The sequence below is a fragment of the Pomacea canaliculata genome, linkage group LG3 (assembly GCF_003073045.1).
Source record: "Pomacea canaliculata isolate SZHN2017 linkage group LG3, ASM307304v1, whole genome shotgun sequence".
NCBI lineage: Eukaryota > Metazoa > Mollusca > Gastropoda > Architaenioglossa > Ampullariidae > Pomacea > Pomacea canaliculata.
The window spans coordinates 26,363,526-26,385,701 of NC_037592.1; the positions used below are offsets into that span (position 1 = coordinate 26,363,526).

At 38.8% G+C, this 22,176-nt stretch overlaps 2 protein-coding genes across 5 annotated transcripts; one reads left to right on the plus strand and one right to left on the minus strand.

The window, feature by feature from the left end:
- The first annotated feature begins 11 nt into the window (after nucleotides 1-11).
- On the plus strand, nucleotides 12-13,392 carry LOC112560153 (magnesium transporter NIPA2-like). Of its 4 annotated transcripts, XM_025231768.1 has the most exons (7): nucleotides 12-254; nucleotides 525-570; nucleotides 9,524-9,752; nucleotides 10,014-10,070; nucleotides 10,563-10,653; nucleotides 11,229-11,389; nucleotides 11,523-13,392. In XM_025231768.1, exons 3-7 carry the CDS (start codon nucleotides 9,599-9,601, stop codon nucleotides 12,158-12,160), a joined length of 1,101 nt encoding a protein of 366 aa, XP_025087553.1. In that variant the 5' UTR covers nucleotides 12-254; nucleotides 525-570; nucleotides 9,524-9,598; the 3' UTR covers nucleotides 12,161-13,392. The 4 variants fall into 4 exon arrangements, with proteins under 4 accessions (XP_025087553.1, XP_025087552.1, XP_025087551.1 ...); XM_025231767.1 differs by lacking the exon at nucleotides 525-570; XM_025231766.1 differs by lacking the exons at nucleotides 12-254; nucleotides 525-570 and adding an exon at nucleotides 5,206-6,221.
- Nucleotides 13,393-14,438: 1,046 nt separating this feature from the next.
- LOC112560152 (lysosomal Pro-X carboxypeptidase-like) lies at nucleotides 14,439-22,124 on the minus strand. The gene is made up of 9 exons (XM_025231764.1): nucleotides 21,906-22,124; nucleotides 20,940-21,080; nucleotides 20,355-20,456; nucleotides 19,849-20,030; nucleotides 19,269-19,426; nucleotides 16,732-16,904; nucleotides 16,290-16,451; nucleotides 15,863-16,047; nucleotides 14,439-15,411 (listed from the first exon to the last, which is right to left on the minus strand). The coding sequence occupies exons 1-9, from the start codon at nucleotides 22,071-22,073 to the stop codon at nucleotides 15,210-15,212; spliced, it is 1,473 nt and encodes a 490-aa protein (XP_025087549.1). The 5' UTR covers nucleotides 22,074-22,124; the 3' UTR covers nucleotides 14,439-15,209.
- Nucleotides 22,125-22,176: the final 52 nt, after the last annotated feature.

The window sequence follows — 22,176 nt, forward strand, 5'->3', positions numbered from 1 at the left end:
GAGTGTTCATGAGGTCAGGCGTGTATGAGTAATTTTTATCAATGAGATTGTTTCTATTATTATTTTTGTAATAAAACGATAGAAAAATATAGATTGGGATGTGTTCAAATTATGTGACAAAGAGGTAGAATTACCCAAGGGGAAGGAGGCTTCGTTCAAGTTACACAACTACAAGACTTGGCTGTCGTGTCGATCGTCTGCACAGTGTCAATTATTGATGGGGAAACGTAAGTCAACAGACAACAAAGCTGTCGGTAAGTAAGACTGTGTGTTTTCACCATAGCGGACGACCAACTAGCATAAATAAACTTGTTTGTAGCACGGAGGTACATGCTGTTATAATATACCTTTGTCAGACTGTTAGGTTAGCAGTTCATTCACCCATTCTCGGGCTACGGGTTTCATTACCAACCAGCGTTTTAATAAATTATTTTAGCAACATAATATTGTCTTATGTTAGACAATTAGGCACCACGAAAGCCATACTTCTCCTCATCATCATTGGACTTATTTATTTGTTTCAGAAGTAGAGAATTAGATCAGCAGGGGAGAAGAATGAATTGAATACTGGTATTTATTCTTCTTATTTTTGTCATTCAAGTAATATGGATGTTCTTAAACCATGAATGTTTTTGCTAAAAATAGTATCAAAAGATGTACACCCTTACTAATAAAATTAACTTTTCATCACCAAATGAATCTGGATTTGCCAGCGATTAAACCTATGGTTACACTGGCCCACTCGATCTACTCTCACCCTATCAGAAATTCTAATAAGTGGAAAAGAAGGTATGGAACTGATATTCACTGCACAACTCAGCCATTTTCCAATTTATAACTTGGATGATTCAACCAAGACAAGCTTGACCACTGCCATAGATTATTTAACTGCTGATGACAGATACAGTTAGTAGTCACATCAAGCATCGGCAGCAAATTAGACCAAACCATGCGTCATTTAAGACTGTGCTGAAGGAAGACAAAACAGTTGTTTTAAAGGCAAGCTTTGTGGCATGACTGCACATAGTTCACCACAATTTATCAACTGTCAAAGAATAAAATAGATGCAGGTTGAAGTTACATGAAGGCTGAATGTGGTTGTTTGCAAACACATCAAGGCTCCTGTAGAATGGGGTTACTGCTGGCAACATTGGTGTCAGTACACCAGCGTAGTAATATGTATTTCAAGCTACTTAAGTACCCTACCAGTATCAGCATTTAAGCCTAACATCCACAAAACTTGATTTGTGATAAAAGATCTCAGTCTGTCTGAACTGAGAGGCATGCCGATTTGATAACCGAATAGTGCAGCAAACTGACTCCTTGGAGGGTCTGGGATGGTAAGGTAGCAAAGGAAAGGAGATGGGCACTGCCCTCACATTAAAAAAGTGAGATGTCTAACACCTCACTCCCTAACGACCTGAAAAGGTCAGGAAACATTTACATTGACTGTACACACGTGGCGCACACCCCTTACACACACATGCAAGTATGTGTGCATGTGCAAGCACATACACATTTTCTCTCTCTTGTACACTAGACACAACCCACACATTTGAGTGCCACCACTGACCGTGGACAGACATACTCCAAAACACCTTTGACCATGCACACTTGCATGCACAGACACTCAGTGTCCACAGATTTCAAGGAGACACATTCAACATTCAGACCTAGCTCATGCCAAATCAGAGTTCAGAGAAACTACTGCTTTGACAGACGAGATGTTCTGGCCTGGATATTTCTGTACCTGATCTCAAAAGGAATATGACAAAGGCTGGGTATCGTTTGTGATGAGACCTTCCACAGTGGTGTCTTCAGCAAACTTCACCATCTGTTTGTATTCGTGAGAGGAGACACAGTCATTTGGGAAGAGATTGTACAGGAAGGGAGAGAGGATGCAAGTTTGGTGTACCTGTGAGTACCAGGACATTGGAGAAGATTGGATAGGATATTGGCGGATAAGATTAACACTTTGGGATTGGTGCAAAAGGAATTCAAGGATCCAGAAGATGAGTGACAGAAAGACCAAAAGCCACAGCTTACCAGAAGTTTCTATAGTATTATGGTGTTCAAGATGGAGCTGTAATCTACAAAGAGAAGGCATGTGTAGGAGCATTCAATGCGCTGGAGGATGAAATGAGGAGCTAAAGACATGGCACCGACCGACTGGCCTAACAGGCAAATTGGTGGAGGGTTTTAGTGGTTCACAAGATGTCTGAGAACAAATTTTTCCTAAACTTTCATCAACTTTTAAGGCCATGATTCTGTAGTCGTTTAGTGACTTTGCCACAGACTTCATGAAACAATGGAGGACGTCAGAGAGTTAAAGGTATGTGTTGAAAGTATCTGTGAAGAGGCACTCAGTGTTGAGAACATATATGCCGTCAGGGCCTGCTGCGTTCCTGCAGTTTTGTTGCCGGAATAAGTTGCGCACCTTGTGCTCGCTTTATAATAGAGGGAGCTGGTAGTAGGGAAGTAAGGGCTGTCTGGTGTGGTGCTGTCCCGATCGAATCGACCGTAGAACTCATTCAGCCTATAAGCGAGGGTGGAATCCACACCAGTTTGCGATATCGTCTTTCAGTCGGTCACGGTTTGCAGGCCGTGCCACACAAGTCAAAAGTTGCCTGACTGAAATTGAGAAGGGTTTGCACTTAAAATACCACTTTTCTCCGAGCATGGCTTTCTATAGCATGCCTGAACGCTTCGTCATCGCCGGACCTGTGTGGGTCGTTTTTCCCCTTCATTTTATTTTTGAGACTAGCGTGGGACCACGCCTTTTCGCTGGACCAGATCTTGTGGCGTGTTGAAATGCACAGCTCATGTAAGAAAGAAGGAAACATAATATTTTCCTGGCTCTAAGAGAAGTCTTGACTAGTGGCATTCTGGTTGGTTCTTTTCCACAGGCTGCTGTTGGAGATCTTCTCAAGCCATCTTATTCCCAGAATAGGGCGTAGGCATCGATTAGTAAAACACAAATAAGTCAGATTATTTAGCTTCACGGTTCAAACGAATGAAAACGGCTTTATTCTCTCAAAACACACCACCCTTCCTGTCAAGCTGGTCATGTGTCCGGGTAAGACACTTTGTCGAAGACCTTCCATCAAGGTACCTTTCAGGAAGGTCGACGCTGCGGTGGGCAGACGAAGAAATGGCTTACGAACAACATTAAAGACTGGACTGGTCATCCTGTGCAGGACCTGCTCACTATCGCCCAAAACAGGCAGGTGGCAGGTCTTGTCAGGTGCTGCGTCTATCCACGTGCTATGACAGGTACCAGTCATGACGATGTTCCCCAGATACATGAAGCGGTCTGTTTCCAGGATGTTCTCTCCGTGAAATTGGATTAGAAGTTCCTTCTTGTTGATCCTCATCACTTCGGTCTTCTTTGTGTTGACCTTTAAGCCAGTCTTATCTGCTTCCTCTTCTAGCTTACTCACTTTGGTTTGTGCATATTGTTTCCAATGAGATAGGAGAAAACTACAGTATGCGGACTGAATGCTGCCATAGGACGCCGATCTAAACAAAACTCCGTGTCGCACGAGCCTTCGGTTGGATGTACATGGCCTAGAATGTACAAGGGAGCTAAACTCCCTCGGCAAGTAGAATGAGCGCAGAGTTATCGTTTCGGTGTCATCAGCTCAGCTCGGGGAGAGACCACGTACTGCAGTCCGTGCACCATTAATTATTTATGAAGAAACACACACCGCCTCCCTTGTGACTAAAACCAAAGTCAGTTCAAAGAAATTAAAAGTAGAATTGTGTTAATCAGCCGTTTTATAAGTTCTTCCTTACACATTTTAACATGCTTGTCGCTATGGTTAATGTTTGTGATTGCATAGTTGCGGCGGTCAGTTAGTCTTTGTGTTTTTGAATTGTCTCGAAGTGGTTGTCAGGTTGGCATGGTCAAGTTGTCTGGTCACCGCCCTGATTATCAGCACTTTTTCTTGAGAATACTCCAGCATCTTTCTTTCTATTTTGAATTTAGTACAAAGGTATGTGGGGAAGCCCTGCAGCCTGGTGATGATCGCTATACTTGACTGGAACAGCAGATCATTTGGCTCGAGGTCAGCTTGGGTCTGTGTTTAGGATCTGCTTTCCGCATGCTGTGCCCTATAATCATGATGAGCCACTTACCCTCACTGCCCTTTCGACTACTAGAATTGGGGACTCTTTGCACTTGTTAGAGACATTTTTCATCTCAAAATCAGGACCTGACTTCATCCTCCAAATGTGCATATCCTTGCCATTTGTGATTTATTTGTTCTATGACATTTTGATGGACAACTTTATTTCATAATGCTATTGGAAGTTGTAGAAGAAATGTGTATTCAAACTTTGCACCCACCAGTACACAACAGGTCTCTGAGGTCTGCTTAGCGGCTGAAACTTATTGAGCCATAAACACGTAGCTATTGAACAGTTGCTGAGATCTTTATAGTGTGCCTCAAGACTCAAGCTCGTTGTTGAGCTATGTTTGGCTTATGATTGCTTGATTGCTGCGTCTTTGATGGTAATCTGACATTGGTAATCCAACTTTCTGAATTCTTATACCAGCCTGTTGGTACTTTCACCTGTAGAAAATTTGCATTTCTAATAACAAAGCAAACCCATATTAGTTGAAGCAGCAGCCAAGCTTTGTAGAGGAGGTGACTTTACCACATACTGAAATCACCAAGTGCTTGAACGCAGGCATCAGAAATTTAAGAGCATGCCAACACACACACGTGAAGGTGGGGAAAGGAAAGTACCAAGGGGAGAAGCATATTCTTATATCTTACCTATAATATCCTGACTGTAAAAACGCCGGGAACTGTCTGTGGGGCATGCATCCGCCTGAATAAGTATAAATAGTACGTGGTCAGCTGAAGTACAGCGCGTTACTAGACGTGTGCTGGATGGTTGTAACTCATTACTCATAGCAGTCGACTATGATGCTCGTGAAATATGAACACGTGCGCTATCCAGCTTGAGCATAGGCTTTCGCTGTCACGTGATGCACAATGCGCCTCCGTTCAACGGGTGCTGTCGTCTGCTCGCGCCTCACCACGATGCGTCAACGTATACATGTCATATATACGTGGTGATCGACTTTACCTAGATGCGTGTGCATGTTGCCTTGTCCGGCCAAAAAGCGGTTGGAAGTGGCATGCAGTGTACGTGTAAATAGTTGTTATATTTATCCATCTACACTTGGATCGAAGGACTTGCATGGGTGGTGCGATGCAGTCATGTAAAGTGCATTTCAAAACATCGATCGTCTATCGCAGCGATGCTGCTGTTAGTAAACATTTTTGCTAGATACGACATTGCTGGGGCTGTCACTGGATTGATGATCTGCACCAAGCGCACGGCATGCTTGAATTCATAATTCTTCATTATTGTGTGTTTCGTTTTGACAAGCACTCCGAGACTTTGAGAGGGCGGAGAGAGGTAGAGTGGGTTGACAATGGTGTCATTGAAATGTCCTTAAGTTTGGGGGTTTTTTCCCTTCCCGTAGAGTGAAATATATAGCACTACCTTCCCTTCCGCTGAGCTACCTGAGTTGTGTAGTTTCACACCCTAAGACGCTACACAAAGTGAGGTCTGCATGTGGGACGTAGGGCGAATTTAATACACATGTTTGTCACTTTCCCACTATTGTGAGCAGGGTTAGGCCAACATCTCTACAGTAAAGCTTCGAGGTGTTGACAGTCTGACATTACCAGATGTGACCGGAGCATGGGATACCACCACCATTATTTTGTTCCACGTAGGCTTGCTTGCAAGTCCTTAATATATGTCACATGTGTGTAAACAGTCGTCAGGGTCGGTGCCAGGTAGAATAAGAAAGCCAGCTGTGCGATCTCATTTGCGGTCTGATGGATCTGCCGTTCCCATTGGCCAACAACTGTTGGTTGCCACGAGTGACCAGTAAACAGGATTTTTTTTTTCTGGAGACAGAAACGCCAAAGCCCATCCATTCATGCTTCGGTGATTTTCACCTGGAGAGGGCGCCATTGTACTAGCGTATAGCCAACAAGTTTGTAGTTGCAACTTCACCTGACCGGCAGTCTCTTAAGGTTCAACGACCTGCTGATCCGTGCATCTGATGTGGTCGGTGCCACGCGCGTGCTGCATGATGCCAGCAATGACGGTTTACCTCCCGACACCATAACTTCTCATGTTCTTATGGACGATTTGACTTCCTCATGGCAAAAGACACTATCTTTGTCATTCAGGTCAGTTTAGCCGTGACAAAGTTTCGGTGTTGGTCAGTTTTTATTTCACCGCCATATTAATTAATAATTAAAATTAGAAAGAATAATCCGTCTTAACAAGTGCCTTTGCTGGTCAAGACAATAGTTGGTAATTATTTTGGAAATATTTTGAAACATTTACTGGGCTTGTCAGGTACTATATTTTAATTGTCCTTGATACCAGACAAAAGCATCAGTATCATTAATTAAACTGCAAGAAAAGAAGGAACACTATCCAAATGATGTAAAGATTAAAGGTATTAATTAAAACTGAATCTGATCTCAGATCATGATAATAGATGCAAATCTGCTCCAAGGGTTGGGGAGGTGGATTTTAATTAGTAGCCATAAGCTGCATAGCCATAACCATAAAATGCTCGATCTTAATTAGCAGTCAGCATTCTTTTTTTTTTTTCTGGGTATGGAACTGTTCAGTGACTGCCACCCAGGGCTTGAGACAGTTGTTTTAAATAATAGTTCATCCAAGCAGTCGGCAGGGTATTTTGCATGTTTTGTCACTGGAGACAAATAATTATATCTGTAGGTGTTAGGGGAGGCCATCTATTTTTTTCACTTGATTCTGGCTGCTGTGAAGATAATGCAACTCAGCTAAAAGGAGCTGATAAGTGTGTGCTCTGATGTGTTGATCCTACAAATTCTTTTAAAACACAATTTGAAACAAGTGTTCGTCTTTCCATGGTTGCAAGATCTTGCTCCTGTACTTTAATGCTATGTTGTTGTGTCTATGTACATTTGTTTGTTGATGCGTTTTGCTCTAAGCATACATATTCAATTGAAAATTTCAAAGTTTGAAAAGGGGTGTGAAAAAGGCGTCTTGTTGCCGGCAAGAGTAACATTCCCGTCTGTACCTATGAATCCTAAAGAACTTGTCATCCACTTTGGTTCTCTCCAGGAGTTGCTAGAGTGCAGGAAGGCCAGAGTGAAGGTTCTGCAAGCTGACTGGCGGACCTCGCCGTCGTGGAGTTGACTGTCACATAGCGCCTCTCGCCGCCAGCTATCATTTTAGCTCAAAAAGGCGTCGGAGGTCTTGCTGCCGAAAATACCGACAGTTGTTAGTTTTGTTACACTTAGGAGCATGTGAAAATGACCGACTGCTGACTGTGGCGGGGGTTCGCAGAGCAGAGGTCACTCGCTGGTTCCAGGTCGGATATGACAGGTCATCTAGAACCTGGCTTTAGAAGAAATGGAGATGGACAGTCTGAGAACCTTTAGTGACCTGCCAGGGTTTATGGCGAATTCTATCCTTTTGGACCCACACGGCTTTGAACTGCCCCTAGGCAGGTACTTATCTACATTGAGTGCTTTTTACAAGACCAGTACGTTGTAAGCCATTCCTAGCATTGGCTCTGAACTACTTTTAGGCATTTATTTCAGGGTTTTTGTTTTTTAATTCCTAGGGAATTGGTTGTCAACACACCATGTCACCTGTGTGGAAACAATCTTTCGCAGGTGCCTAAGACATAGTTTCTTATATGACAGAGCACTTGCCTTTTCTCTGTCGCCGCACCTGTTTGGACCAGTGCCAGAGAACTTCCGTCAGCCAGGAACCAACTTGCATTAGTCGACCTGCCTTGTCGTATTGTCTGTTATGAAACAGCGATCTACCTCTGATCTTGCTTCATTTTTTCCCCTGTTAATCTTTCATGACGACTTAAAAAAAAAATTAAAGGTACACTAGATTGTTAGAACACTGGAAGAAAACATCAGAGGTATCCCTTGCTCATTTTTTGGGGCACCGAGCCAGGCCTGGGCGTATTATTTTTGAACGAAATATGGTGTTTTTCTGAAATGTTTACGGTAGTTCTTAGGTCACCCATGACTTTGTGACACACGGCGTATTACTTTTCGTGTTTTGAAAAGTGGTGTCTGTAAAAATCGCATATGGCGGCAGGAGAACAAGCCCAGGTGCTACGTGCCCGCGCATAACGTTTTAATGCGGCGAGAACTATGAGTGACCTGGAATTAGTCACAGAACCTCTCGCGAGTGCGGATATGATAAGCTTGCTGTACTGAGGGATACTATGAAGGACAGAGCCATTGGGCGGAGAGAAGTTATAGAAAAGGCAAAGCACTGCTACAATCGTCTGTTAGTGTCAGGAACTTCAGAGTCGTGTCTGCAGCACCTCCTGGCGTCGGCTTGGCCATCTTTGACGTTCTTGGCCGCAATGGAGACGCCGGACGTTAATCAGGTAGAAAGAATTGTCAGTAAGGTGCAGGGGGGGGGGGAAGGTTGGAGTGGGGACCAAAGTCTTGAGATATGCAGAAAATATTTAAACAAAAACCACCGCAGAGAAAGACGAACACATTTAGGTTTATGTAAGAGGCAATGCTGAGAACACTCTTTCCTGTATCATGTACATGCATATGAATGTGGAGACAAAACATCTTAAACCATCACACAAAAGGAAAACTCTCGTAGTATTTATTTAATGCCTAAACAATGCAAACTCAGTTTGGCTGCTGTAGTCACACTGTACATAGCAAACCATCATGGAGTTACACCTGGGCTGGACTGTGCTTCGACCAAAAGGGCACACTAATGTTGCATTGATAAGACACCTGTATCTAGGAGACACAGCTGCTTCAAGATGTGCTTCACATCTAATATTTGTGGTTGAAATTTAAAAGTGGTGTTTATCATATCAAAAGAGCAATCTCTGGTTTTCTTGGTGGCAAGAATCAGAATGTAACAGTTTTGAACACAGCCATGAACTATTTAAACTACATGCTTATTATGGTATGTGTATATGTATGATGTGGAGTTTAAAAGTTATGCTGAATGCTTGGAGGTAAAGCAAAGGAAAAATGCATATGTTCTTAATATGCTTTCCTGTTACAAACAAATAGAGAGCAGGAACATTTCTAGAGAAAGGGCTCACTTTGATGTTGTGTGCATAAATAATAAATAACTCTGTAGAAAAAGGACTTATGACTGAAAATAGCAAGTAATAAAAATAAATAATAAATACTCAATAGCACTGTGTAGATGATAACCTTTTTAAGACAATATAGCATCTGATTTATAATGTAACACCAAATCAGAGAAGGAATGTTTATAATGTTTTATAAAATATTTTTTTTAATTCAAAAGATAAAATAGATTATTTTAGTGAATGTTAATTTCTTATACTTTTTTCTTAAACGGTGTTTCTTGATTAGTAATTGAAAATATTGACCGGTTTACTAGTTACTGGGTTTTTATTTCCAGATTCTGTCACATTAGATGTATTGCATTTTTTAATTGAATGAATTTATTTTTGCAGGTTCCAGTTAATCTCTCTGACACAAATGTGACCATCACCAGAACAGACAATACAACACTTTTACCAGCTCACAATATGACAACAGATCGTGAACCAACACCAGAAGAAATGAGAGATTTCTACATTGGTCTTCTTCTGGCGATATCCTCTAGTATATTTATTGGATCCAGTTTTATTTTCAAAAAGAAAGGTCTTCTGCGGTTGGCCAGAAACTCAAGTGTGCGTGCAGGTAGGATGAACAGCTTTTCAACAGTAAAATATCAGCAGTTTTATGAGTGGATCTTATTTCAGCAGCTGTTTAATGTTATTCCTCCGGTACGGTCATATAAATCAGCTACTATAGTAAAGAGGAGACTGTAACATTTTGCAATCTCTACGGAAATGATATTTTTTTACTCCTTTTTTTCCACCAAAGAAAAGAGTCCTGTTAAAGATGTATGTGAAAAGCCATGTCCAAGCTGGTTATATTTTTTTTGCCGGTGATTTTCAGGTCAAGGAGGTTATGGATATCTGAAAGAATGGCTGTGGTGGGCTGGAATGATTCTCAGTAAGTAGAATTTTGTTGTCAGTCAGTCAATTACAAGTCAAATGAGATTTGATGTTGGCCAGAGTGTCCAGTTAAAGGTGACAAGCTGCTTGAAAAGATGAACAATGAAATGTGAAGCCACATAGTTTTATAGACAGCTCGAAGGCGATATAAACATAAACAGCTGAGACCACTCTTTTGAGGATCAAAAGAACCAGCTTTTTTTTTTTTTTTTTGAGGGTCATGCCGATCTCTCTCTCACTGTCTTTCATTCTTCAGCCATGGTGAGGAGTTACACCGGTGTCAAAGTGGCAAGTTTTGGGTTTCAATGCCCTTGCTTTAACTGATAGGTTATCCTTTTCCCTGTTTTAAAGGGATTGTTTTTGGAAATTGACTTTAATGTTTTAACATAGCAGTGTGCAGTTATAGCATTTGAATTCTAGGTGTGGCTTGTGTAATATATGTAACAAAATGATTAAACTGCTGGTTAATTTTTATGTCTTTTCATTATAGTGATTGTTGGGGAGCTTGCCAACTTTGCAGCGTATGCTTTTGCTCCAGCAACCCTTGTAACACCTCTTGGAGCTCTAAGTGTATTGGTTAGGTGAGAAATTACATAACATTTTAGCTGTCTTTGATGAATACAAATGAGTTTTCCAAGTTCTTTCAAAAAGAGGTGAAATTTGTAAGTTATAACCATGGCTTTATATTTTTTTCATGGTATTTCATTTACTGTTTATTTGACTCTCATTTTTTGCAAGCTTATTTTGAGTTTGTAATATGCCAGAGTTGTTGTCCTTCATAGAAAGAAAAACATAAAAGTGTATAAACTTTTAGTGGAGGACTTTAGTTATGCAATGGTATTTATTGTGAGCTTATGTGCTGACATTCCAGGTCTTTCATAGATTTTATTTATGCCATTTGCATGTGAAGAAAATAACATCAAATAAAGAAAATTGGTCTTCGTTTTTGGTGATGTGGATTTTGATAACATTTACAGGACCAGTAGGTGGATACTTGTTATGAATACTAGCCCTCAGCCCTAGAATACTCAAGGGTTATGTCCAGGAAATGCTAGATTTAACTCAGCAGATTAGAAGTTGATGCAGTCTGTGGATGAAGCACCATCACTGCTGAGGTGTACAATCAACTGATTGACATATTTCTTGTATCTCTTAGTGCCATCCTAGCATCTCGTGTTTTGGGAGAAGTCTTGAATTTGCTGGGAAAAGTTGGCTGTTTGCTGTGTATTCTGGGTTCCACTGTGATGGTTATCCATGCTCCTAAAGAGCAGGAGGTGTCCAGCATTGACCAGCTAAAAACAATGGTGATTCAGCCAGGTAAGCTTTAGTATAAGCACTATAGATCATCTTGAAAGTGTATGCATGTGTGGGCATCTACTGCTAAATACCTAGATTAGAATTGATGACAAGATTGTCATAGGATTGATTAGTGTCATTTTTCTGTTTTCAGGTTTCCTTGTCTATGCATCATTGATCATTATAATGTGCCTGGTGCTCATTTTCCACACTGCACCACGTTATGGCCAGAAAAATGTCATCATCTTTATAACCATCTGTTCTGGCCTTGGCTCCTTCACTGTCATGGGTTGTAAAGGCATTGGTGTCGCTCTAAAACAGACTTTTGCTGGCTACAGCCAGTTTACCAACTGGGTTTTCTACTTACTTTTGGTGGTGGTTGGCAGCTGCATTATCATCCAGCTTAACTACTTGAACCGAGCGCTTGACACCTTCAACACAGCTGTCGTTACACCCATATACTATGTGTTTTTCACATCTCTTGTCATGGTGGCATCACTCATCCTTTTCAAGGAGTGGGGAACTATGAAGACACAAGATATAATTGGAGATTTGTGTGGATTTCTCACTATCATTTGTGGTATTTTTCTGCTGAATGCTTTTAAAGAATTCAACATTTCCTTAAGGAATTTACCGAGCATGAAAAAAGATACAAGTAACATGTCAAACAGCAGTAATTCCATGGCTCACTGTAATGACCGTGATTATTTGCTGGACAACGGTCCAGTTGAATCTCAGAGAAATGAGGTTATGGTAACAGACTATCATGATGACTTGGAAGAAGTGCATTGATTTTATGCAAAAAATATTCCTATACACCCAAATACCTTTCCTTAGGAATTGTTTCTCATGCTTTGAAACTGATTTGATTTAGCCAGTGTGAGAAAAATGTGTGAAAGTTCACTGAAAGGAAAAAGAAGGAATGGGACAAGACCTATTGCATGAAGATTTGATACTCAAGATGGTTCCCACCCCTGCAAAAAGGAGGATAATAAAATTAACTGTTTCACATCTTTGTCTACTCAACATATTTTCTTTCATGCTTCTTATGCTGGTGCACATTCACCTGTGTAACTGTCCTTGTGATTGCTAGACTAATTTTCACTTTCTTTTTTAAGAGCATACATTTGGTAGGGTGGGCAGGGGTGGATCCTCTGTTGCATAAGCAGAAAAAGTGTTGAAAACATATTTACATATCACCGCCAGTCACTCGGTGATCGTTACTGAAAGAGTGCTTCGATGATACCACTACAATCATTTACTTAACATGAAAGGAGAAAAAAAACTTTTATGATTGTTGTTTTAAGTCAGTGAGCTTGAAATCTTGAAACAGTCATATAAAAAGACCCTATGTAGGCAAATGTACTTTAGTGAGACTGCTGGGTTGTGTATGCCAAGAACCCCCCCCTCTTACCATCATCCACCCATTCCCAAATTCCATTTGATACTTGAAAAGATAATTTAACCTGACGTGAGCAGATATGAGCAAAATGATTAAAAATTTTATATTGTAAATTGTAACATTTCTTATTGCTACTGGTGTTGATTTTAGTTTCTGAATAACTGATTACTAACATAGTACTTTTTTAAAAATGTTACTCCACCTGTGGACCTTGTGAACAATGTGTTGTAGAATTATGAATTGCTTGTAAGCACCATTGTTTGTTAATTTTTGGTTTTAGGATATTGAATCATAAATGGGAGTAACTTTAGAGCATTTATTAACCTTATTTTTTTTAAATTTTTTGAGATTTGTTTACCAATATTTCATTTGATGGGTTGTGCTGCTTCAGTCAAATATTAAAAATGCATTGGTATATTTCTCCATTATGACTGGTTATTGTCCTAAAATGCTTATTATCTTAGAGAAATAGTGTTCCTATAGAACAAGATGGCTGCAATCTGCTATTGTCATCTTTGGATTGAAGATATTTTTATAATGAATCGTATGTGAAAATGGGGTTGCTGAAGAGACTGAAACAATTTGTTAAAATGTTTAATACAGTTTGTGATGTATGATGAAAGCTGTTGTGTTCTGGAGAGAAATTATGTTTTGTTTAAAGTTGCTTTGTGTATAACCAGCTTGTGTGACATAATTACAAGCACAAATACGTATGCAGCCATGGGTTTGCAGGGTGTCCAGACACTTCATCCCAGACACTTCATCCCCAATGCTTCATCCTTAAGATGAAATTTTAACTATAAAAATTATGAAGCCAGCGAAAAATTTAATTGAAATTCAAATAATTATCTTCATATAAACATCACAATAAGTTTTACAATTAAAATACTTTAACTAATGTTGTAGAGGTTCAAATGACGTTGAAATTAATAGCATGATTTGAATATTATTAATATATTTCAATATTTCAGCCCTGTTGAAAAACTAAAAACTGATAAGAAATTTTAGAATGGATTGTAAAACGGCAAACAAAAGCGAAAGAAATTTGCCAAATTGTTTGGAAACAGATTTCAGTGTAGGTTGCATGGCAAATAGAGATGTTTAAGAAAAAAATTTGCGTTTCACATTTTCTTGCTTGTCCAAACCTCTAAAGAAGAAATTGACATCTCAGAGTGGAAATTTTTTTTTTAATTTAATGGCTTTATATTTGCTTTTATTTGTTCTTCTGTTAAGAAAATGCGATTTTCAAAAGATACTTTAGTTCTCATCAAATTTCTTCATTTGTGAAACATATGCAATCATGTCATCAACTATGCATGTCATGTGTGCTCAGGAAAAAAGGCATTTTGTTTGAAAAATTGGAATATTTAAATTGTACTCCTCTTTAACACAAGCTTTTCTAAACACCACTTTCAGTGATTGCTAGAAATAGACTGTATACATATTTATACATATGGACACTACACTTGTATGGCTTTTCTTCGTTTTATCAAGTGAAGTGAGCTCTAGCTTTCAGTATTTATTGGAGGGCAGAATCTTCATAAGTTACATGAACTGTGTACTTTCAGCTGGGTGTGAAGTGTCAATGGCTGAGTTCAAATGTATTTTTTATGTGGGTACCATCTGTTAATTTTTACCCATATGCACAGAAAATAATAAATGGCTGTGCAAATAGAAAAGTATGATGTCTGAGTTTATTCAAGTAAGCATCAATACAATGCAAAATCTCAAAATAATCAGACCTGATATGTACATGCATCATCATATGTGTAGAAGCTGAACACTTCATACATTTGAATGTCTTCCAAAACTTTGAAACAGATGAATTTGCCCATAAACAATATATAGACAAGCTGTGAACCACTGAGCAGTAGGATGTCTATAACTTTCTCTGCTTTATGAACATGAAAAAAATAAGCTAATATCTTCCTGACATAAGACTTTCCTATTTTACATAGTAGTCTCTTGCCCAAATATTCTTTCAGGGAACAATATGTATGGGTTTAGTTAAGAACTGAGATCAAATTGTACTCTTAGTGTGTATTTTTAAAAGCAGTACATGAAGCATATTTAAGGGAAGACATCAAAGAAAAGCTAGGACAGTGTATGCTTATCTAAGCTGTGCATTTACCAGTACAAAATCAAAATATGTTCAAACTGACCAAACATGCATGTGCAGAGTATGTGATCAACAAGGAAATCATAAAAAGGGTGGTAGCTCACACATATCAAAATAAAATAGTTGGAAACATAATCAGTCAAAATAAAACTCTTAAGAACGTTTACTATACATCATGACAATTAAGGAATGTATTGTAAATATTTGGCACAAATCTTCAGAAAAATAATACTATGTATAAGATTTGCTTCAATTAAAACGTCTACTCACTGATAAGTCTCGCCATCTTTAAATACAGTATTTATGGTCAATGTAACCAATCAGAAAGAGGGAATGCCATAGATCCAGTTTTTAAGAATGTTCTTTTCCTGTATTCGGGCCTCTATGACATAAGCTGTATCTCCAGGATTTGCTGCTCGAAGATCAAGGTGGTGAGCACCATACGGAATCTGGATAGCTATGAGTGATGATGACACTGTCTGCAAGACACCACCCCCTGACCAGGGATCCAGCTGGCCATTGCTGAAATAAAACAGCTGATGCCATATTTTGCTCTGATACCTCGACCTCACCAGAATCTTTATCTTTATAAAAACAATCCAAAAGTTTCTAAAAATTAAAATATACTACAGGTATACAAATTAAGCAGTTATTAAAATATGCAGCCAAGACAAAAAAAGTATTAGTAATTTATATTATTTAATGTAACTTATCTGTTCCGTTTCATTGTAAGACAGCCCAGTGATACAATGGTTAGTGCCTGTCATCAATACAGTGAAGGTTGGCTGTCCTGGATTCAGTTCTCGTTTTGGACATCCTGTTCTTTCTCTGCATGTGGCATCTGTTTACAGGGCTGGCTGCCTATAGCCTTAATTCCCCAATCCCTCCTTTTCATTGTACACATTAAGCATAATATATTGAATCAATATATCTTTACTACCACCTATACCATCCAGCAAAATCAAAGTCTGACCTGAAGATTATGTTTGTGGCTGATTGGATGTCTTTTCCCCAGTACTGAGTGCTGATCCAGTCTTCTCTTGGTGTGATACCCCACTGATTCTTGCACTCCACACTGTAGGCTGTATAATCCCAAGGCATGTTGTAGAACATGGTCGTGCCATTGGAGCACATTGGCATTACCATCTCTGTGCAGCTCTGCATGAAATCAACATCTTGAAGAGAACAATCAAAGGAAAAGAACGTAGAAATAGACCTGATAGCAATAGTGCACTAAAGTGATCAATTCAAGTTGCTTATGTCAGCTTCGACAATGCTACTTCAGTCCTTCTGCTTTATCTACCATGTACTGTGCTCCATTATCCACCAAATGCTACCAAAAAGAAAAATTCAAAAATTGCTCAGATAATGTAAAGTGCTTAAAAGTCTGTTCTGCTTACCTGGTAACTCCAGCCCATGTCTCCAAGACTGCTTGTGGAGGACTCTGAAATATTTAGGCATGTAGCTTGACCCGTGTAGTTAAAGTACATTTTCACCCCATTGGAAAGGCCCACCACCAAGTCCTTGTCAGAAAGTGGAACTGACAAGTACTGGCAGAACTCCTGTAATTAGATAACTGGTTGAATCAATAATATTTTTTTTAATGTTTATCTTAAGAGACACACAAGACACTATGTGGAGGAGAGTAATATTATTCATCACAGAATGTGTTCTGATTTCCTCTGACCAACACAATTATCATTGAAAGAATGAATTTCACCAACATGTCAGAAAGATGTGAGATATACAGATTATAACTGCCTAAAACATATTTAAAAGAGAACTCTTTAATGCCATTGATTCCTTCATCTAATACAAGTAACAATGGGACTGGTTCCAAACCTTGACTGGCCATGCTGGAAGAGGTTCCAGGAATGAAGCAGGGTATGGGTAATCCACCATTGCCAGATTGCCATAGATATCAACAAGCCAGTTCATCAAGTCTTCCAGGTCATATTTGGATTCCAGAGGCTTGCAAAGACTGAAGGAACTGGTTAGGAACTCCAAACCTCCAGCTGCACAATGACAAAATGGGAGGAATATTTGCATTACAATCAAAACATTATCACACAATACAAAAAGTGTGTGTATATGTGTGTGGTAAAACTGAGAAGTAAAACATAATCAGTAGTTGACTGCATGATTAACATGAATGAGGTGTAATGAAGTGCTGTTAATGGTGATGTAATAATTTATGCATATAATCATTTTCATTAATTTTAGGTGACCATGTTTTCAAAGAAGAAAACAGGTGCAATTTACTAGAGACAAAGAAAATATGGCCTTCAGATATGCAAAACAACAATCAGGGCTGTGAAGGAAGGCAAGCCCAGGTATGCAACAGTTATAGGAAAAAAATCTCTGGCAGAAGACTACAAATGTATAACAGTAAAAGTATCGTTCTCAAATCATTTGGCACTAAATCGAGTAAATATAAATGCAAAGACTGGGTGCTTCTGCGAAAGAGATACAGTGAGCAAGAGTGTGCATGTATGCACTTACATATAAACTTACTTCCATGTTTTGACAAGAAATCAAAGCTTCAGACTGCATTCATTCTTAACTGCCTAATCCTTTGTTCTATGAATAATTTCAGGTATAAATGACAAAAATGGTAAGAAGCAAGAGAAACGCCACAGCAGGAACATAAAGACAGCATGCAGCACTTAATATTTTGCACAGAAATCTTTTTCACGCATTTTAAGTGTATATCATTATAAAACTATTTTCCTTTCCAGCATATAAAAGTTTTACTTAATCTCATCTTTTTCTCAAAATATCTTTTTTTACTGAGCAGACCTTAAAGATTTTATGTGCATTACGATATGTCCCTATCTGATATACCAAAAACAGTATATTATGAATAATGAAACCATAATATGTGGGCTGCAAAATGTGATTTACACTGTACATACACTCTCCCCTTTGACTACAACCTACATTCATTCTATTTTGTCAGCTTATTTTTACTTCACACCACCTACTCTGAAGTGCCTTGAGCTTGCCCAACACACAGGGATAGAGTGCTGTATCAACCAACTTTCATCATAAAAAAACTGTTTATGAAAACATTTTAAATACAAGAATTAAAGAAATGGAAAATCAGAGCTTGAAAATGGAAATTATCATATGGGTTTAAAATCTGAAGATTCAGATGGTGCAAGCCTGGGTGGAAAGCATAAGAAAGTTACTTCAATTTCTGACCTTCTCCACTACCAATGACGGAGAGAGTATACCAGGCACGCCGCAGATTCTCCCAACACACTCCAGATGAATTGTAAAATACTTGAGAAATGATGTTATAGTAAGAAGAGCAGTCATTCAAGTCTGAAAACTGCCAAATCGGAGCAGAGGAGGCAAGAGCCCTGAGATGGTAGAGTTATTAAGAAACATTACATTAGCCATGAATTGAAAACACCACCAAGTCCATAAAAAAGGATGAAGTCATGACCTAAAATGTATTTACAATGAAGGAGACCTGAAGAGCACAATAGATGCAAAAGGAAGGGTTTTAAGGAATTCTGAACCTGCAGTGTTAAAGGGTCTCAAAGAATATCATAGTATACAATTTTGATTATATCACAATCCTGTGCAAATGAGACACTCTTCCCCTTTTGGGCTCCAAATTAAACACTCCTTTATTCTCTCTCAAGTTTCCCTACTACAGTCTTAAGGGAATTTCTAGAGCATCACCAAGCTACACATGGTCATAGAATTGCAAAAGCTACATTCTTGAAATAAACCATTATATTTCATGCATAGCACACCTCCACACTGGAAATGCACTCTACTAAGTCAATTGTTTATTATTACATGCATGCAAATAAAATTACCTCCACAAAATCATTTATTTTGTTCTCCTTCATTTTCTGTGTATCATCATTTTAATGAGATTATATCTTTTTCTGTTGCCTTCTTATTTTCTATGATAAACTTCATCAAAATAATCATGATTCTAAGACTGTTTACTGATAAATTTACAGAAGGAATTTTAGCTTTTTATTCTTCATTATCATAAAGCACAACATTAATAACCTGCAACCATGAGAAATATGAGTTACCTGAAGCATAATCATTCCACATAGGTGAATCATTCACTCGTACTATAAATGCCTTTAAGTAACTTTAGTAACTTCAAGTATATAAAGAACATGACTGAATTAGATGCATTTTTCTTGTTTCCTTTAATGAATGAAAATCAAGAAGGGTGAAAAAGGATACCAGATCCATAAATGAGCATGTTAAATAGGACCATACAAAGAGGTGCAAAGAAAAAGTTCTTTTGCAAGAAGCCAGGAACAAGCACAGCATTAGTAGTTTTCAGCTCCCCTGCTGTAAGAGCATGCACTGCTATAACAAACAACACCACAATATCTCACATTGTCCATAAAAATTCTGAATAGTGCCCCATGAGTTGGCAATATTGGCAACACAATGGTCTGAGGCTGACATGAAAGTCTGCTGTACAATCTTGAAAAATGAGTTACATGGTGAAAGTCCTTCAAACTCCCAGATTGGTGCTGATGCTGCAACTGCACTGCAAGTGATAAACAAAATCACGACTCACGAAGCACTTTTTTTTAAAACTGCAAATTAAATATAGCTTTTTTTCATTTACCTCTGCATTCAGTAAAAACATATCACACCTGGTACCATTCTTACATATAAACACAATGTGCTAAAAGAGTTTGTTTTTGACAGAAAAGGGTTAGGTTAGGGCAACAATTGTTTCTTAGTGTGATATTGCACTATATAATCATCACTATCATCATCATAAAGATCTGCAGCAACAACATCCTAAACTGAACAAATCAGCAGAGATATGACAGAGTCTGAAGAAAAGAACATGCCTCTTATGCATGTTTATCCCTCTGCTTGATGGGAGGCACAAATTAGGAATGCAAAAGTTCTATAGAAGGTGGTAAACATGAATAGGATTGATGCAGCATTCTGGCCTACCCTAACACTAGATTTGGATACTTGAGTCTCATCCAGGCTGACAGCATGCCACCATAAGAGCCTCCAAATGCTATGACAGGGCTGCGGCCAGCACCAGGGATTGTCTGCTTAAGGTACTTGATCAAAACGGCAAAGTCTGCCAGAGCCTGCTCTGCTGTCAGATAGTTTAGGGTTGAAGAATTCTACACAGATACAGAATGATAGTTGAAATAAACATTTTAGGATAAATCATTAGCAGATTATAAAGCAAATATATGAAATGGATCACTGTCATTTCCATAAAGAATACTATATAAATTAAAGCAGACAGAGGTATTCAGTAATAACTAAAATACAAAGCACGAAGAACATTTATATGACAACATTTATGTGCAAATTTTATTTTTTGAGATGCAGTCCAGATGTATTCCATATGACAAACACAACAAATATACTAGAAGTATAAGGATACTACAGACACAACAAATGCTAATGCCTTTTTTTAATTAACATATTAATAACTATACCGTGAAAGAAGCTGAGCCATAAGGCAAAGAAGTTCCATAATAACGGTGCTCGGCAAACACTAACAAGGCTTTAAATTCAGAAGCAATGTCCCACATAAAACCCTGCAAAAAATATAAAAAAGGGGATAGGATATCTTCACCAAACCATTTCTCAAGCACTCAAGTTGCTATTATAAATGTGACAACTTAAACTCATGAATACGTGGATCAGACTGATGATGGAAGACAGTCACATAGCACTCCTTTTTTTTTTTTACTGGGAGGTGGATGATATTGTAGGCACAAGAAGGTCACGTACTGATGATGGTGTTCGGTATCAAAGTGCAGAGTTCAAACATCGTAAAGACTGTACGATTGTGAGAAGGTGACACTTTCAGAGAATCACTGAAGAGGGCAGCAATTACCCCCCCCCCCCCCCCGCACATGATAGCCTAGTGTAGGACTGCAGTATAAATTCCAGTAGGGTTAGTTCCATCACGTCAGGCTCATCACCAGGAAGTCAAGTCACTGGTATTATTCTCAAAGGGTGATTCTATGGTAAGGGTAATTCTTTAACTTATGCCTGATTAATATTTATATTCTTACTGTGTTGTTGCAGAACCATGTGATATCTCCTTCATTGCCTGTATAAAAGAAAATGGGGCCGCCATCATTGTTCCAAAACTGATTTGCCACAAGGTAGCGCTGCTGGAATGCCTTCCCATTGTCAAAGCCAAAATGGTCAATCTGGAAATGAAACTTTGTTGTTTTACTTTTTTCACATTGTGTGTATGTCCCTATTAACCCTCACTTCCAGGCACAAATTTGTTATAACCAGAGATCTGTAGAGTTCTATGTAATAGCAGAACCCTTCACAGCCATTACAGAAATGGTATAAAATATGATGGAGCAATGCAGATACTTTAAATTCACTCTGTTGTCTGCTCCTCCAGTCTATCTGTGACATGACGTCTAGAAATATTAGAACTTAAAACAAAAAAATCTGCTTTATTTCAGCAAATCATGCAAAAGGACATCATCTGCTTCAGCCATCTGATACCCAGTTCTATTTTTTTTTAAAGCTAAAATATCTGCATCATCAGTTTCACTAAAGGCAGCTCATTGATGGCACACAGCGCCATGCCCCTCTTTTTAGTGGGCTCACATACCTTTTCTGTGATGCCAATGCATACCTGTTACAATTACACTAAAGTCTGCCTAAACCAATCATTTTTATAGTGCCACCGTGTATATGCACCGTGGTATTTGCTACTGCTCACGTTAGTTGAGGTTGGTTACTTCTTCTAGACTGCGCAAAACCTGCTTACTCAGTTCATTAACGGCACACAACACCACGCCCCACTCCTCTCTGTATAATCTGCTCTGTTCAACCACCTTAAGATGGCGTTTTGTGTACCGCACGAGCAGTATATTTACATTTCGTCTTTTACCCCTTATCGAAGTTAAATCAAATTTCCTAATCAAGATAAATGATGCTTTACGTGGTACTATGCCCGTACAAGTCCATTACGCTGTGTAGCCACCCCTTTGAGTACAATACTGAGTACTCACGTTCTGAGTGATATACTGCGTCTTGTAGCTGTATGCAGATGGCAAATTATTGCGCAATTTAAAATTGTAAGGTGATAAGCGTCTGAAATGTGAAAGTTTCGCATATGCTGCACAAATGCAACAGCAAATGATAAGTGCTAGTAACCGTTCCGCCGACACCATTTCCATCTGTCCTCATCACTTCACGAACTTGTATTACTGGACTGCTGGCAGACGATTTTTTTTTTTTTTTACTACTAAAACGAGACAGTTGCATATAAAGCTTCCGGTT